General features: G+C 35.6%; 1 protein-coding gene across 8 annotated transcripts in view; it reads right to left on the bottom strand.

Annotated features, from left to right (window-relative positions):
• Positions 1 to 19,847, bottom strand: part of LOC117330492 (dedicator of cytokinesis protein 3-like) — a 181,857-nt gene that overhangs the window by 99,578 nt on the left and 62,432 nt on the right. For all 8 annotated transcript variants that reach the window (XM_033888798.1, XM_033888802.1, XM_033888799.1 and 5 more), the window contains 6 exons: positions 3,801 to 3,925; positions 3,479 to 3,577; positions 2,035 to 2,098; positions 1,684 to 1,790; positions 1,006 to 1,180; positions 366 to 469 (listed from right to left, as the gene is read on the bottom strand). In XM_033888798.1, coding sequence (XP_033744689.1) covers positions 366 to 469; positions 1,006 to 1,180; positions 1,684 to 1,790; positions 2,035 to 2,098; positions 3,479 to 3,577; positions 3,801 to 3,925 — 674 coding nt within the window. The remainder of the gene's footprint in view (positions 1 to 365; positions 470 to 1,005; positions 1,181 to 1,683; positions 1,791 to 2,034; positions 2,099 to 3,478; positions 3,578 to 3,800; positions 3,926 to 19,847) is intronic.

Below are 19,847 nucleotides of genomic sequence, written 5' to 3'. Positions count from 1 at the left end.
TCAATGTTGCAGGTGGTGAGGCAAGTTTCCTCCTCTCGGCCATGTTGCTTTTTGTAGTAGGTTTAAGAGAGCGTGCAAAGGGAGACAACTCGTTTATAGTAAGTAATTTAAGGTATGGTATCGCGATACCAAGTTTACGTATCGTGTATCGTATCGCGGTTATGTACGACAACATTTATCGTAGTATCGATATATCGTTACAGCCCTACAAGAGAGGATGTGTTTGGAGGATGCAATTTTCTATTTTTATATTGTATTTTTTTCTATTTTACTCTACCCACCAAAAAAGGTAAAATGGAACCCCTAGAAACATCTACCTTTACATAACTTTGATAACATTCTAGTACATGTAGAGTCGTACCTACCTTCATGATTTCTACGCCCTCTATATGACTGAACTGATCTAGTATTGTAGGGAGGCGTCGCTGGTTTTCTGGAAGCTTCCACTGTAGTAGGCCCAATAGGTCACCTAATGAAACAAAGACATTTGGTTACTACTCTTTTGTTTAATATAACTTCAAAAAGTGAAAGTGACACTCATTTTAATGTATGTAAACATATATATAAATGTAGTGCAATTATCATAATCTAGCACAATGCTCAAAATGGTACTTAAATGTAATTTGGGCTAAAATGTTTGCATACAATATTTGGTAAGTTTGATATTTTTAGTGTATTTGAAAAGCTAATTTACTCATTTGGGTTTGAAAGTAAACTCATTTATTTGACTTTAATTGATAGTTAAGTAAAGTGTTTGGATATATTTGGCATAAAAACACACTTGTTTGAGTATATATCTGGATGTATGAAGTTGTTTGTTTGAGTAAAGGTAGTATTAACTGACTTTTTTTGAGTTCATACATCAATCATTGCATTTATGCACTTGCTTTATTTTGAGAATTAACTCACTTTTTTTAGGTATATTTTGAGTATTAACTCACTTGTTTGAGGTTTATTTTGAGAATTAACTCACTTTTTTTAGGTATATTTTTAACATCAACTCACTTGTTTGAGTATATTTGGTAGAGCACAGCTGAGTTTTCACAGTTAGTTTCTCCCTTGCACTTTTCTTGTAGGCCAGGTTACTAGGGAACATGGACAATCTTGGATCTCCCAAATCATCATATAGGTACGGCAGTCCTCTGTATTTCTTAAATACCACCTTACTAATGTCTTCACACTGTGGACAAATAAAACACTATCCTCAAGTCCCCCACCATATTAATTAACTCACTCGTCACTCTGTGGACAAATAAAACACTATCCTCAAGTCTCACACCATATTAATTAACTCACTCATCACACTGTGGACAAATAAAACACTATCCTCAAGTCTCCCACCATATTAATTAACTCACTCATTTCAAATCTTATTTTGACCTGATATGACTGATTTATATGTACCGTAACTTATCAGTAAAACTTCTGTATTTAATTCATGATTTCGTAATTTCAAGATGTCCATTACGAAGAATAGTTTAATTGTTGCAAAGCATTTGTCAGCAAAAGAGTTCTGTATGTGATATCCTTAGCACAAAGTTTGCAAGTATATGCCAAATGTGTCCCTGCCATTGTTTTTCTTTTCAATTTACAACAAAAAATTTAAAAGCATGCATGCAATTATGACATACATAACCTAGTAGCTATGATATATAGGAGAATAAAGAACAAATAAACTGATACCTGGTATATACAGAGATCATGGGACCCATCTTGTATCACAACGTCCTCATTATTAGTTACACACAGGAAGGCAAATCCCACTAACTTTTTGTTTTCTCTTCCTCTAGCTGAAATAAAAGAAAACAAATGTGTTGAAGCTCTTCTGTGAATATGATTTTTTTTTTTTTAATTTCGACCAGTTTTAACTATTTACGGTAATTGTTTAACACGTGGACACTAATTGTTTAACACGTGGACACTAATTGTTTAACACATGGACACTAAATGTACTTTAAAAACTATGTGAACCTTGTTCATAGTTAAATACAGTAGAAGTTAGCCATAAGTTCAGACCAAAGACATAGTACTTACTTGAACAGTGATAAACATCAAATCTAATTTGAGACTTTGGCAGCATTTCCATTGGCACTGATAACTAAAACAGAAACAAATATGGCCATCAAACAACTGAAACTTTTATATAGATTCTCTACAACATTGTTAACTCAGTCAGCTAGAACGTCGGCAACATAACCTCAGGTGAGGGGGCCAAAGATAGCTCAGTCAGCTAGAATGTCGACCACATAACCTCAGGTGAGGGGCCAGCGTTAGGTCAGTCAGCTAGAACGTCGGCAACATAACCTCAGGTGAGGGGGCAAGTGATAGCTCAGTCAGCTAGAACGTCAGCAACATAACCTCAGGTGAGGGGGCCAGTGATAGCTCAGTCAGCTAGAACGTCAGCAACATAACCTCAGGTGAGGGGGCAAGTGATAGCTCAGTCAGTTAGAATGTCGGCCACATAACCTCAGGTGAGGGGGCCAGTGATAGCTCAGTCGGCTAGAACGTCAGCAACATAACCTCAGGTGAGGGGGCAAGTGATAGCTCAGTCAGCTAGAACGTCAGCAACATAACCTCAGGTGAGGGGGCCAGTGATAGCTCAGTCAGTTAGAATGTCGGCCACATAACCTCAGGTGAGGGGGCCAGTGATAGCTCAGTCAGCTAGAACGTCGGCCACATAACCTCAGGTGAGGGGGCAAGTGATAGCTCAGTCAGCTAGAACATCGGCCACATAACCTCAGGTGAGGGGGCCAGTGATAGCTCAGTCGGCTAGAACGTCGGCCACATAACCTCAGGTGAGGGAGCCAGTGATAGCTCAGTCAGCTAGAATGTCGGCCACATAACCTCTGTGTATGTGGTTCGTCTCTCTCCCTATCTGTCAGATTGTGTTTCTCGGGAAGCTGAGAAACACCTTGGTCTGTGCTTCCCTGGTTGTGTCCTTGGGCAAGACACCTTACCCTAATAAATTGCTCTTGATTGAATACAATGAGCCTCCAGTATATTGTTCAGTGAGGTGGTCACCAACTACTAGAAGAACATCCAGCCTCAAAATGAGCCAGGCTGTTCACGGGCCATTAAATTTAGCGGCCAGTAACTGAGCATTTTAACAGCCTTCCTTCTGAAATTTCTGTTCCAAAGTTTATAAGTCAAATATATTTCAACTTCTCCGGAGAGATTTTTCTGGTTCAAAGTTTATAAATCAAATACATTTCAACCTCACTAAAACAGTTATTTTGATATCAGCCACACCACTCCCAAACCAGAGGACAAATTGGCCCTTTTTATACAAAATATTCCTAATAATCTAGGCATCACTAATACTAGTCTTTTTCAATAGAAGTAACTGGTTTATTGCACTTCAACTGTAAATGGGAAATACAGATCAGTACTAGCAATACCAATCTTCTAATCTACGAATCAATGTATTGTCAAATAATTATCTCCTCTTGTACCGAATCGACTAAATCCAGGTCCTTACCCGCACTGTTTCATTCCATTGCGGACTGTTGTCATGGTAATAGGTTGTCGAGTAAAAATTGGTTTGTGGTTTCTCCCCGCATCCAAAGCTCATACAGTTCTGGAAAAAAAAAAGAATACTCGATCAATACATGTATATATATATACATACTATATAAATGTCAACATGAATATGCAAAATCATTTAAATATTACCTTGTTTAATATGCATAAAAGTCACATAGCTATAAATACCATGAAAGTAAAAAAAGATTTTAGGTATGTAATTGTGACTATGTAATACATTATCAACAGAACCAGAGTGGACCTAATATTGTACTTACTTTGATTTCTTCTCCATTCGAGTTGAAGGCAGTCACCACTATTTCTACATTCTTCTCTGACTTCTTCCTTCCTCGTTCGTACTCTCCACTGACTAAGGTCAGGTAGATGTCATTTCTCATTTGACCTGAACAGATAAAATCACTTTAGGTCATTAGAGGGTCAAAGTTATATTCTTGAACAAAATAAATAAAAACGTGGAAATGTTACATGGATATCCATGACACTTACGAATTGTATGTCATGATAATACAAGAGATCCCAGAGGGATCTTGGCGCCCACCATTGAATGATCTTTGTAGGTTCTATGTCAGATTGATCTTTTCTCTACTTTTTTCTACTTTTCCCTTCGTCTTACTAATTTGTGTAAAATGAGAAACATCCTTCCAGTACTTTTCAAACAAGGGGAACCTATATATAAAATGTATCAATAATGGCTGTCTGTCTAGTTATGCATATTTTTATTTCGGGATCAGTTGGAAAACAACATGGTCGACAGGCAGCCATCTTGGATTTTGACAATTGAAGTTTGTTATCGCTATCTCCCAGGAAGTATTGAAGTAAAACACACAAAATACTAAAGATTGCAGGTATTGAAGCAATTTATGTGTTGTATGGCACCTCTTGCCAATACATTAAAATGATTCACATACCGGTATATATTTCTGCAGAATATTATTGACCTTAAAGTGTTTTGTTTGAATTTCAAACTTGCTTGAGATATTATGGACCTCTGTGAAGAATGATAAGATTACCTCAATGAATGAATCCAATAGAGCACTGACAATCTTTAGTATTGTCTGTGTTTTACAAACATTCGTCAAGAAAATGATGGTCTGTATTGGTTTCAAAGGTAAGAGTTTAATAGGAAAAACAACCATGATATTATTATATACACAATAAATATTTATTTACCATTAAATAATGTAATAAAATTATAAATAAAATTAGCAATTAGTGAATGAACAATGATATAATGTGATGTTTCATAGGCATATTTAGCACAAGATTGTATGATAGGTGTACAGAACTATACGTATGATGTACATACTTCATGGAAAGTGTATGGCTCATTTTCCTATATAAACACAATATAAATATTATCATGTTGTCTAATGCCACACTGAGCAGATATGAGTCAATTTGCATGAAATTGACAATATAGTTTAAGTTGTTTAAGTTTATAAATCAGTTAAGTCGTTTTTAACGACACACCAAAAAATATAGAAGGCATGCCATGGAACTAGACCATGCGCACCTGATATGTCATCATGACATTACTCCATGTTCTTGAGTTATTTGAGCAACATGACATGGAAAGAAAGGGTTTACAGGCATTTACTGCCATGCCAGTGACCCCACTTTCAGATACTTACCTGTTACAATAAATCAACATTAAGTTGCTGAGAATCATGAGTTGCTGAAGACATCAATCATGTGCTTTTATCACATTCTTGTTTTAAGTCTTTCTCCAAATGGCAGAGACTTATTTGCAAATATTCTAAGTGACTAACTGAGTTAAACAGATATTCAAGAAATGTTTTTATATACACCTACACAATATAAAGCACACAATTTAAGTGAATGGTATGAATAACAGCATACAGCTGAAACATTTTGTTGTAGTCCAGCTTGAATTAAAATTGAGACCAAATAATGAAAACACATGGTCTTATTGTTCAAATACAACAGCAGTGATTGAAATATTGCAGCTGTTGTTCATAACATGGTGTAGCACAAATCTAAACTTAAATTTGTGATCTACATGTAGAATAGAAATGTTTGCATTGTTCAATTAGAGATGAATTGAAACCGACACGAGGACTTGTTTGGTCTTGCAGAACACAACTGGATAATATTGATCAACTCCAAGAATGATTTGATGTAGATTGTGTAGGGATGTACCTGTAATGAGAGAAAAGTTTGAATTGGCAAAAATATCAAATGGAACATTTAAATAAATTTGATTCACACATAAAAAACTTAATTAAAAGGGTTGTAACACATATTTAGCATGTGTCTGCAATGTATACATGTTTACTGAAAGCAATATAATTGCTTGGAAAATAACTTACGTCTTAGAAAACTGTTGTCTGTGTTTGGAATCTGTCTACATACTACTGTTTTGTTTTGTTTTCATATTGGTTGGTCTGTTCTATTCCTGAAATTGATATGAACTGGTTCAGTATTGAGCAGTAAATAGATAACTACAACGCAAACTTGTAATAATACAAAAATTTCAATAATTGATTGATGATAGAAATACAAATTCAACAATTGGTGAACAAAAGAACATACTGGCATTACCTGATAGTGATTGAGGTCTGTGGCCAGTACAAAGGATCTGATCATTGGTGGTAGTTACATGGAGGAAACGATTGTCCAATACCCCAGTATTTCCAAATGTCTTGTGTAGTTTTGATGTTTTTGTTTATTTTCTTGATATTCATTAGCACTTTGTTGTGGTTCTTTGTTGATCAGTTTCATTATTCATCGGCACTTTGTTGTATCAAATGTCAGTTAATTGATATTTCCAGTGATACAATTTTCAGGTATGTCCTTGAATCAAAGTTGTAAACATGCATCTTTTGCAATCGCTCTAATTAAGTATTCGATACATGACAGGTCATACACATCAAAATCATTTGAAGTAAGTTTTCAAGTTTTAACAAATTTTCTGGCAAATATTTAACAATACATGAGAGTCATTGGTGTGATATAAGCAAGTGACTAACTTAAAGAAAGAACAGTAAGTTGAATGTTCGTATCTGATCACAAATTCATACTAGTTCCATAGAATTCAATATTTGATTGATTTCAAAAACACCAACATTTTACTTGCATATTGGAACGTAATGATTTCCGAAAAAAAAGTACGAGTCAAGTTTGAGTAAAGCAAGTGGCAAAATCTATACAATGCTTGAAAGGTCATCAGATTTTGTACATCAATTAATTTACAGATAATATCAGATACAGGAAGCACACAACTAAAAATACATTGATGTAACGATATAAACAAAATGTGCTCTCCCCATAGCTATTTAGCCAGTGGGGGTAGTTTCTAGTATGTGATTAAATATGGTACAAATACCATATTTAAGCACACAATCACTACGTTAATAATATGTCACATGGGCATGGTTGTTTATCTGTAAATTTGTTTTAAGTTTCTTAAATGCTCATGTCTCAGTTTAGGACATTCTTCAATATCAAAACTATTTCATGATTTTGATGAGTAGACTGTTTTGTAAATATGAGTTTGCTTTGGTTGATATTGCAATAGTTATAAGGTCTGTTTCGCTATGTTATGTATTCAAGTAAAATTTTGCTAGTTCAGTAATTGATCTGTATTAGGTTTTTGTTTGGTTTAATATGTATTTAACTTAAATTCTGCTAGTTCAGTAATTGATCTGTATTAGGTTTTTTTTTGTTTTAATATGTATTTAACTTATATTCTGCTAGTTCAGTAATTGATCTGTATTAGGTTTTTGTTTGGTTTAATATGTATTTAACTTAAATTCTGTTAGTTCAGTAATTGATCTGTATTAGGTTTTTGTTTGGTTTAATATGTATTTAACTTAAATTCTGCTAGTTCAGTAATTGATCTGTCAGGATTTTTGTTTGGTTATTAACAAAGGGTCCTTCTCCGATAAACATTGTAATTCTATGTTGCAGGCTTTACATTGCATCTTCATTTTGATTGTTTTTGTGTTACAAATGAATCTAAAATTGTTTCATGCAGAAAGTAAGAGAATGATCAGACCAATATGTTGGAATAACTCCTGTCTGTACTCCAGTCTCTGTAGTGTAGATATGATCGAGTAGTGTTCCATAACATGTTGTTGGCTCTGTAATTACTTGTTTGCATGAAAATTCGCTTCGCATAAATCGCAAAAAGGCATTCGATATGTCCAGAAGATTGATGTTAAAGTCACCAAGAATAAAAAGTGATCTATTTCTATCAATGCATGGTTTTATGTGGTCTGTTAAAGCTTTCAAAAATAACTGCATACCAAGTTTTGGTGTTTTATAAAGGTAGACAACTTGAATATCTGTTTCCTTGACTTTTGCATGGATGGTCATGGATTCAATTCCATCATATCTATGGGGGTGTACTCTGTCCACAGTAATTCCATGCTTTACATACACAACTAGTCCATGGTTTGGCCTTGTTTTGCCATTATAATCTTCATCCAGTCTGTGTGCAGTAAAGCCGGGTAAATCATAACATTCCTGTCTGTCTGTATCAACAAGTCGTGATTCACAAATTCCAATGATATCTGCACTTTGAATGTTTGGTTCATGTTTTACATCATCTATGTGTTTGTGCAACGACCTTGCATTGTTGAATAAGAGTTTCACATGCGCATTGTCAATGTTGTATAATGGAATATAGCACAAATGCATAGGTATTTTACGGAGTCTGTCCATTTCCACATGTACATTTTTGTCAACTGTTAATGCCTTGTCGTTGAAATCAAGGATGTATAGATTTGATAATGTTCTAACTCGTGACAATGCAACATAGTGGATATGTGGAGCTTTGTAATTGGACCTCAAGTCAACTACCAGTTCATCAACAGTGGTACCTTGTGCTTTATGTACAGTTTTGGCAGCAGATGGGGCTAGAGGAAACTGTGTTCTTTCATAAGTTTTTCTATTGTTTAAAAATGTCCGTTTCGTTTCAAACATTGGTGTCCACAACCTATTGATTCCTCTATGATATAGATGTTTGTATTTTGTTCTCCTTTTAGATCCAATGTTTTCATCAGTGAAAAGTATCCATATAATGCCAGGTCTTTCATGGTTCATTTCTTTGAATTCAATGTGTTTTACAATGCCTGAAGCTCCATTTGTTAATCCATCTTTTACATCCACATTCACCGTCACATCATATAACATTTCTTCTGCAAGTTTAAGCAAGCTAGGTAAATTTCCAGTTTTGCTGTGATTTTCTTGCTTATTCATTTCTTTTATCAAGTGAAGTTTTGATTGCTTGCTTATACTTGAAGGGGCAATGACATCTGTATGAGCTGGCACATTCACCTTTGTGGTGACTAGGTCTTGTATCAACTCGCTGTTGAAATAATCAACTCGCTTATTTTCAGTAAATAAGTGCAAGGCATTTTTTGGATAAGTAGGTGATGCAGGTGTAATGGTGTGAGATTTAATAAGATCTCTGTCCTCTGGTAAGAGTTCATTTAATCTCAACCTGTTTAACATCTGAGCAAATTGTAAATCATCTTTCTGTCTCATGATTTCTTCAAGTTCAAATAGTTGAAAATGTTCTTTCCACAAGTTCCTTGCTAAACCTATCTTCAAATCATTAAAGATCCACGAGTCTGCAACAGGTGATAGTTGAAATAAGTCTCCAACTGCTATGATACTTATACCACCAAAGTCTCGCTTTGTGCCTGTCAGTTCTGTTAAGCGTTCATGCATGAAAGCAAACAGCTTATTACCAACCATTGAAATTTCATCTACAATGATGACAGAGAGATCTTTGTATGTGGTTCTGAAAGTATTCAGCTCATCACTGTGCATGTGTTGTTGTGTCTGAAACATTTTCTTATGAAATGCTGATGCTATTGTTACACCATTGATATTGTATGCTGCTTTTCCTGTAAAAGCTGTGAGCAGAATCTTTATGCTGTCTGGGTCATGACCTTCTTTTGAGTTCAACTGTCTTTGCAATGCTTGGAATAATGCTCGGATAACGACTGATTTTCCAACTCCAGCTCCACCAGAAAGAAATGCATAGATAGGTTCATTTTTTGTAGAAATCCATTTCACGACATGGTTGAAAAATTCCCTTTGCTTTTTGTTCAAAGAACGGAGCAATGTCATATATTCATCATCTGGCAAAAGGACTGATCTTGTTTCAACTGATACTGTACTTTCTGGTAGGTTTAGGTCTTGACCAATGTCTACTGTTCTGTGTGATGGTTCTGGTGGTACATAGTGAATGAACTCTTCAGACCGATCAACTGACTGTTCTGCATCTTCTGCTTGCACTTGTTCAGTGTTAGGTGCAACAGTATCAAACTCTGAGACTATGTCTTCCTCTGCCTGATGTCTAGCCATGTCTAGTTCCTCAACATGATGTTCATATTTGTCAATAATAGGCAATATCTGTTGTTGTCTGCTGTTGAAGTGTTCTTCATATGATTCATGGCCACTTAATAGATCTTGTTCTTCATTTCTCCATGGTACAAACAGTAATAGTTTTTCTCTGTAATGGTTTTCAGCATTAGTACTTTTGCTATACCTGACATATCGAATGATTCTAGGGTTCTTGCGTTTCCTGATTGTAATGCCACCCCGCAACTTCATAATTGTGTTTTCATTATTGAATTCTGTATCACTCTCAGATTCTGAGTGGTCATCTTCACCTGAATGATGTCCTGTATCATCATCATCATTATGATCATTTTCTAAACTCTGCTTTGGTTTTTTGTATTTCACATCCAACTCAGAAACATAATCAGCAAGGCAATAGTTCTCTAGCTTCTTTGGTCTCTTTGCATACCTCTTGATGATATTGTCAGATTCAACATCTGTAGAGTTTTTAGGAAGATCTTTCAGTTGTTCTTGGCTTTTCAGAAGGAAAACTCTGTCTTTAGGTAATGACGTATTAATGAATACGACTTCACGAGAAGCTCGGGTCAAGGGCATTTGTAGTACAAGATATGACGCTTCTTGGGCACTGATTTCTACAAAATTGAGAAATTTGTTTCCAATATGTCTGACTTGACGTTTAAGATCCATGTTTCCTTCTGCTGCCTCTTTTGAAGCTTGTTCTAACATAGTGCTCATACCTCTTTGTGATTTGCTTATGTATGATACAATGTACATTGCACAGGCATATGGGTCTAAAACAAATTGCAAGTCAAGATTTGCTTTCCATGCTTGTAGTACTGTGGTATTGTAGTAATTTACCCTCATTTCTTTAGGTTTCCTTTTTAAAAATATCTTCGGTCCTTTCAGTGAACTTCTTATACACTTAATGTACTCTGCCTCTTCAATTTGCACAACTTCTGTTAGAAACTCTTCATAAGACATGTCACACCCATCTTTGAATTCATTCATTCTAGCATGAATTTCTGAGTATTTTTGTCTGTATTCATCAACATCTGTTTCAAGTGGTTCCAATAACATGGTGTTTGGAAGTGGGGGAAGTGGAAATCCAAATCTACACACAGATCTGCCACCTTTCTTGCAAGTTTTAGAATGTTTGTGTACTTGCATTTTGATAAACTCCTGCATGTCATCATCTACATCAAGAGAACACGTCACATATTTATCAACATATCGAATAATGTCTTCTTCTGAATCAATGTTGTATTTGGGTGCATTTTCAGTCCAGATCATCATGTGAACATGTGGAGAACCTCTGTTCTGAAATTCTATACGTTGAAAAGTGTCCGTTACACTTCCAATTGGGGCATGTTCACTCTTCAAAACAGTATTCATAAATACTTGAACCCTATGGTCAAAATATCGACTGCATGTCACTGGATCTTTTTGTACAAGTTTAACTTTTTCAGACCAAGTCATATTTCTTATTTGTTGGTCAGAGCAAGGTGTGCCAGACAACACAGCAAGGGTTTTAAGCAACTCATTCCATCGAGTATCGGCAGAAGACAATGACATAAACCATGTTGGTAATCCTATCTGTCTTATCATTGCGAAGACGTCTTTTTTTCTTGAAGAAAGATATGCTGGAGAATTTCTGAGAGTTCTGAAGATATAGTAACCTTCATTTAAGCTTACTATCTTGTCGGCTATTTCAGGATTTTGTGCATCTGACGCAGTAATTTTGTTTCCGTCACTCTTTTTTCTGCGGATTGCCAAATTTACTTTGTCTGCTACCTGTTTTCTTTGTATTTTGTTCAATTTGAAAAATATATTTGGAACAGATGCTGCAGCTCTTCTATCAACACTTCGAAGTTCCCATTTTGCTAAATCACTGTATGAAACAGGTGTTTGTCTCTCATTGTTTTTCAACCTTTTTTGTGCACAATATATTGATGGGAATGATAGGACCTCAGCATCTTCGTCATGATAGAGACCAATTGGTTGCTGACCTTCACCTGGTGCAAAGACTAGCTCTTTGTTTGTGTCAAGGTTGGCTTCATCAATGAGCGTATCAGAATTGCCTTGAATACATTCATCTTCATTCATTTCAATGAAATTATCATCTTTCTCGCAAGCATTGCTGCTGTCATCATAGCTTTTATTATCTGAATTATTCTCTTTGAAGTGTCGGATTTTGAACTGATCAGTAGATATAGAACTAGATTGGTTTTTCAGCACATTTGATTCATTATCTTGTGCTTTTGTGAATTCTTGAACAATTTCTTCAGCACTTTCAGCTGTTTTCTGAAGCCAATCATCATCAATTTTAATACAAGAATTCTTATACAAATCACTGTTCTTCATCAACCAATGAAGGGCAGAGAGTACCATGTTAGGCCGAACATTCTCTGACAAAACACATGATTTATATGTTAGTCTTTTTTTCAGTTTTACAGCAACTGTGAAATGATCATCCATTTGTCTTGGTAATGCATTAATAGTTGGCTGAATATCTATTGGGACATTCACTACATTTCCTTTTACAGAGTATTGTCCGCCTCGTGGTAATTCTCGTATTTGCATAAAAGGTATTCTCAATGCTACGAGGCGTTCTTCAAGTGGATGCAAGTCTAATTCTGGTGGTTTTTCTGGCCATTTCATTCCATTCTTGACCGACAGTTTTGGGACTTTGCATTTCTTCAATGAGGCATAACATGTATGACAAATCCATTCCTTACCATCTACCGATTTGAATCCTGTATAGAAATCTGTGTATTGTGGAAAAACAGGAATCGGGGAACTTTCTTTTACACTTTCACTAAACCATGTCTGTTGACAACATGTGCACACATATTCAGGCCCTCTCTGAATTTTTCTTTGGAAGACAGTTATGCATTCTGATATATCATTTCCAAAACGCCTCTTTTTGTATTGGTGTCTTTCATTACCACTAAATGTATCGTGGTTTCGATTATCTGCCTTTCGTTTTCTATCTAATGCTTTATGTTCTGTTGTGTTCCGCTTCCTTCTTTCTACTTGTTTTAACCTTTCGTTCTCAAGGAAGTTTTTATTTAAGCGTAACTGCCTTTTCCTAGAAACATCAGCTTTAGCTTCGGCATGTAAAAACAATGGATCAAGTCTAGCTTTCTTTTTCACCAGCTGCTCTTGCTCGAGATATAGAGGATCTTTTCTGGCTTGTTGTTTGCTCTTTAGGTCAAGTTCCTGGAACTTTTTTCGATTTTTATCACGTGCATTGGCCTTGCTTTGTTTATCTATGGCACGGTGTTTCTCTGGATTTTTATCACGTGCATTGGCCTTGCTTTGTTTATCTAAGGCACGGTGTTTCTCTGGATTTTTATCACGTGCATTGGCCTTGCTTTGTTTATCTATGGCACAGTGTTTCTCTGGATTTTTTTCACGTGCATTAGTCTTGCTTTGTCGATCTACGGCCTTGTACCTTTCTGGGTTTTTTGCACGTGCATTAGCCTTCTTTTGTACATCTATAAGCCTCTGTTTTCTGGATCTTTATCACGTGCATTAGTCTTGCTTTGTCGATCTACGGCCTTGTACCTTTCTGGGTTTTTTGCACGTGCATTAGCCTTCTTTTGTACATCTATTAGTCTCTGTTTTTCTGGATTTTTATCACGTGCATTGGCCTTACTTTGTTTATCTATGGCACGGTGTTTCTCTGGATTTTTATCACGTGTATTGGCCTTGCTTTGTTTATCTATCGCACGGTGTTTTTCTGGATTATGCTGCCTTTCATCTCTCTTCCTTTTCTTGTCTTTTTTCTGAAAGCTTGCTTGTTTCGAACTCAGTCTAATTCTTCTCATATAGTTACGCATATATTCTTTCCTTGAACAGATAGAAACAGAAAAAGTGTCTGTGCTATTTCCATCGTCTGTTTTCATTCTCCAACATTTTTTCCTCTTTTCCTGATCTTGGAAATATGACTCTAGTGTGATCTTTCTCCTGAATGAATCTTTTTCAGTCTTTTGGTTTTTGTTTGATAATGAACTTGCACGACTAGTTCCTGATTCGGTGGAAGATGCTTTAGATACTGTGACGGCAGTTATTTCAAAAACATCATCTATTTGGCACGCCAAAGATTCTGCAAGTTGAAGACAATGATGTAACACATTCTCAATAGTTTGATAATGTATAACGGTACTAGAGCCATTTGGATCAACTATGCCAGTTAAATTTCTCGAGTGAGAATCGCATATACAGTAAAGGTTATCCTGTTTGATGACAACAAATGTATTTCCTCTAAATGTCACAAATGCACCCTGGCTATCATCCTGCATCAAAGATATTGTTAAAGCTTCATCCAGTGTATAAAACTGAAATTCATCTAAATTTTGTCCTGTACTGTCAAGCGTGCCCATAAGTGATTCTTGAAATGTGAAGTGGTATAGCTCATCATTGTACTCAACACATCTTGGTATTTCATTAATTGCTAGCAGATCATGCTCAATGGTACTACTACGCTGCAAAATTTCATACATTTCATTGCCTTTTGTAAGGATTTGATCTACATCAAATGGTGTCCAAGCTGTTGTATGTTTGTTGCAACTGTATATGAGAGCTGACAAACTATTCATGACACATTGCTTACCAGCATTGTCCAGAAACCTTGGATCGCTTTGGTCAAAGTGGCCTTGTACTGCCATTGGTACTGGCTCAGTTTGCTCTTTTTGCTGTTTTTCTTCTAGACTTTGAACTGCAAAGTAAATATTTTGTTTGTTTCCAGCAAATGTTTCAACAGAACAATCCTTTTCCATAACATCCAAAACAACATCATAATGAGCTTGATATTTGTGAATTAGGTATATACTTTCATCATGAACATCTACAAATGGACGGACTTGTTTTGCTGAAAATTTTAGCCAAGTAGATTGTGCATCATCATAGATATAGATATCCGTTTTCAAAAAGTCTGCTGCAGCTAGTATTTCTACCTCTGTTGCCCATGTACCATTATGCAACATACGTTTCTTAACCACATAATTACTTACAGAGCGTTCACCTGATCTTAAGTGACTTCTAAAATGTAAATCATTATCAATCATATGATTCACAACTTCATTTCTAAAGAACATGTGATTTTCTTCACTATCACATAGAACATGAGACACAGCTCTAAAAAAGCAATTTCCATCACCACATATAGTTTTTGTTTGCTTTGGTCTGGCTAGTATGCGACTTTCTTTGGTGATTTGTGTGTTACTATCCAAAATAATATTCTTAAATCCAAACTGCTCTACAAATGTCTCCTTTGATTTCAAACACAGTGGTGTAAATGGATAAATTTCAGGCTCAGTCTGTTGTACAAATATAACATCTGTTATACTATCATCAATAGTATCAGCGTATGCTTGATTATTATCAGAATCTATTCTGACCTTGCTTTCATTTTCTATTTGAGATATTCTTTCAAAAAGTCTGTCTTTTTGATCATTGGGTATTTGAGTCAGAGTATTATCTTGTTCTTTATGAATTTTCTTATCTTTTGTTCTGCTCTGAGGTAAGGTTTTTGTTTCATTTTTTGAGTTGCATTTCTGTTTGTTCTTTGATTTGTTCATTAGTTCGTTTTTTGTTTCGTTCACACTTCTTGTAACTTTTGTTTCAACATCTTCAACCACTGCATCACAAGTTTGTTGTGATGGCACGTGTGATGTGCAATCAGTAGGTACTGACCCAATGGTGTTCGTCTGCCCTGCACCATCCCTACCATCGGTAGTTACTGGTGGTACACGCGGTGGTGTACATTCGCACGGTGGCGAATCAGACCTCGGTGGGACATCCTTTTGGACGCACAGACTTCCCTGAGGAGTTACCAACCTCAGGGCATTTGGAGATTTTCCCGCAGTTGCCAACACTGGGGATGGTTCTCCCAAACCATCTGATGCCGAGGCATCGGGTGACTCTGCTCGTGCAGCTCTCCTCTCCCTCATCCTCTGCTTCTGCATCACAGCCGCCTGGCGGATACCAGCTGCACGTCTTCGACCCATCACCTACAAGTTAATAAATAATACATAACAAGAATTACATCTAATTATATGTATCGGCTTCCTCACTTTGTCAATTATATTTAAGTCCATACAGAATTGCGAAAGTGAATTTTAGTGCAAATTCAGAAAGCCAGGTCTTTAACCTAAACTATGTAATCCTGTGATGATAGTATCAGTAACCTTACAAAGTTTCAATTCACAGGGATACAGTAACATTGTGAAAGATGGACTTTAAAGCAATTTATTGAAATTCAAACATTTCAGCATTACTAAACTGCAGATAAAGACTGCAAGTATCTGGATGTAAATGATAGTCTGGACAGAGGTCACAGAATTCAAATACTATATAAGTGAAATAAGCAGGGAGTGATGATATCATCGCTTACGTACTAAAGAAAAGTGAATTTCCTCACCTACTAATCGCTATGTTATCAGAGTGCAGCAGGGCTAAACAATATACACCTGTCAAATAGCAAAGAAACAAAACATGAAACAAGAAAATGTAACATTAGATTCGAAATTAACCCTGCCTTGTATAAATCAACAATAATTTAATACCTGATGAAACTGAAGCAATTAACACATTTCAACAGTTAGTGAAAGATGACTCAAAGGAAGACCTGCACAACATAAATGCAGTAATCTCTATATGAAATTATTTTCATTAAATTCAATCAAACTTGGACAAGGTTTCAACCAATCAAATCCTTTGGCTTGGCAATTGTGCGTTTCCATCCTACATATCGACATTGTCTCTGTAAGGCCAAACTATGTAGAGACCAAATCTACGATTGTTAAGCATTCTGTAATTCGAACAGTATTTTTTTCTTCTTCAGTTTTCAAGCAGTTTTGTCCGTTTTTCTTCCTCCAAGTCCTCTATTAGTCCAGTGAAATTAGCCAAAAACATTCCTCATCGGGTCATAATTGCAACAGAATTTATTTCTATTTTTTTTTAATGTTCCGTTGTAATCTGTCCAGGCAAAATTTTTAGTACGAAAAACCTGTTTATAGCGATTGGTGACAAAATTTTAGAGAAAAAAAAAAATAAATAAATAGAATGCACATTTACACATGGTCCTTTTTTATATTTAAGTGAAGTTTCATTGAAATTGGCCCAGCAGTTTAGGAGATGTGCCGACAAGATTTTGCGATGAAAAACCTGTTTATAGTGACCGATTACCAGAGCAACCAAAATTTTCAAAAAAAAGATGGATCCACATCTGCACATGGTCCTTTAAATTTGTGTGAAGTTTAATTGAAATTGGCCCAGCAGTTTAGGAGTTGTCCATACAAAATTATGGGACGACAGACAGGCCAATTCCAGTATACCACCCTAACTAAGACAGGCCAATTCCAGTATACCACCCTAACTTTGTTACGTGGGTATAATAACTTGTCGAAAAAGTGATTTAAAAAGATCTATTCCTTGTGGGAAGGTACTCTAATAATATAATATTATTAGAGGTTTAACAAGACGAGAAACTTTTGATATGCGTCACGTTACAACCTCAAATTTCCACTGTTCACATTCCTTGCTGCTGGGACACAGCTAATAAAAGTCGTTCAAAATGTATTAAAGGGTCATTCCTTTGTTTGGACATCAGAAACATGCAAAATTTCTATTGTTGAAATTTATATCCTAACGAATATTAAATGGTTTGTGCCTACTAGTACTGAAAATATCATCGTAACGTACCTTTATGCATAGCAAAATGACAAATTGTACAAAAATACTGTCCGTCTTTGCTGTAATTAGTGATACTTTGGAGCGAATTAAGAATTCTAAAGACTTAATATTTGAAGAATTTTGGTTTACATTGTCAGTAAAACTGTCATATTATCGTAAAGGTTTTAACTTCTACTACCTGGCAAAAATACATAGTTTTATTTTGATGACCTAAACTTTATTCAACGAAGGAATGCCCCTTTGAACTCACATTTCACACAATGTGACCTACCTTGTTCTATCTAGGTATGATAAATACACATATTTACAAAACGTGTGTCCATATTCATATACAAGAAGCAGCGATTATTAGAATTACCAATATAAATATAAATAGAACAATTTCAAAACAAGTTATATTAACTTATATTAATCAATCTTGTTGGGGTTTTACTGTGGGATGAAACCGGAGAAGCCGGGGAAAACCAACGTGGTCGGGAAGGTGACTCCAAACCTATTCACGCCCAATCAAACCCAGATCATCTTGATGAAAGGCAAGTGTGTTACAACTGTGCCACCCGACCACCCAATAACTCAACTCTCTTTCACTTGTAAATGCTGCCATACTTGTTTTCAATTGGGTTTATCAAAAAAAGAAGTGTAATTTTTATGCATAAAAACAATCAGAACAATATAAAATCATGGAAACTGACTTTCTAGGATTAAATAAATTGTTTTGACATTTTATAACAACATATTCAGTAACAAGTTTTATATCAAACGTCACTCAACAGTTTGGACATCAATGGACTAATTAATACATAATCAACAAGTAGGTCTAAATATAGTTAACATAAATTATCGTTTTAGATGGTTTTTGGCACATTTTAACCAACACTATCAGATCAGGGCAGGGATCAGACAGTCTCTGGATGAGAGCAGCGGTCAACCAATGTCCGATCATAAAAAAGCCAACCAGTACTGGCTCTCATGTTATGCGACTAGTGGGAATGGAGAATTAAAGTGCAGAAAGTTTATTGTGACTTTTGCATAGGTAAGGTCATTCAAATAAATTCATATCAACAAAAACAATGCATTTAGAATGTATGTACATTTTTTATTTGACTGTGCATGTATTTTAAATGATTAAATCTGTTCACAGCTGCTGATGCATCTAAATTTTGTTGACATAAGATATAAACAAATAATAGTATCTATTGTAATTTGATTGTACTAGTGTGAGAAATATTCATTAAACATGATTGTGTAGGCCTAGGGATACCTGTTTAATCTTAACAAGTCCTGATCAATTTCATGGTTATATGTTTATCATAGATGAGGGAATTACTGTACAAAGAACAAATGCCCTACGATATTCTGACGATCGCCTTTAAATTTGCACCCATCACTAGTTCATGGTCTCGTAGGAGGAATTTCCTTCTGTAAGAAATCACCATAGTGTGCCCTTGTCGGATCTTGAACAGATCATAAATCGGGCCTGAATGTAAGCACAATGTATCATGCACAGCTGCCCGTTATGGTACAGTACGTACTAGCTATAGGCCTATATATATAGTGTACTGCATCAAATACGCTTGGAAAAGGTTTAGTAAACCCAATGGATCGCTCGGTAAATGCTAAAACATTGCTGCTTGCATCGTCTACATCCAATTTTATCAACAAAAACAATAGAACACTTTGTGCAACATGTACCAATTCCATGGTTCCGTATGAGCACATATTCACAAGGCTATTACGCAGTAGGGGGTTTAGCCTACACGGGACAGTGTCATCACTCAACTGACAAGGCCATAATGTATCGTATTTACAATGTAACAGGTTCATAACTACTCAAGAATGTAGACCATGTGTTATAACATATAAATATGTATTGCAAATAAACGTAACAACTGGAGTAAACCCTATAAAGAAATCACTGAGGCAGTTAATCACGAAAACATGTGCCCATCATTACCTCGCCGTATCCCAGATTGCACTATTGTCGAATACTTCCGGTCACGTGATTCAGTAATATAAGGGTTCGAATACCGCTGCCAACGATTTTTTATTATATATTTTTAATTGTAATTAGTGTTCTAAGAAAGATATTGTAGCTTTTAAATAAATATTCTTTGATAAATAATTTCCTAAAAAACATTAATCATGCAATGAAACAGTACCATTTTGATAACATGTACTGTAGTATAATTCAATGCAGAGATCCAAGCTGTGCTACATGATTTATAACTGTACTTCATTAGAGTCTAATATAATTTGCAATAAAAAAAACC

This window comes from Pecten maximus, chromosome 7 (genome assembly GCF_902652985.1).
Source record: "Pecten maximus chromosome 7, xPecMax1.1, whole genome shotgun sequence".
Taxonomy (NCBI): Eukaryota; Metazoa; Mollusca; class Bivalvia; order Pectinida; family Pectinidae; genus Pecten; species Pecten maximus.
Note: the sequence above shows the minus strand (reverse complement) of the source record. Positions and strands in the feature narration are given on the sequence as shown.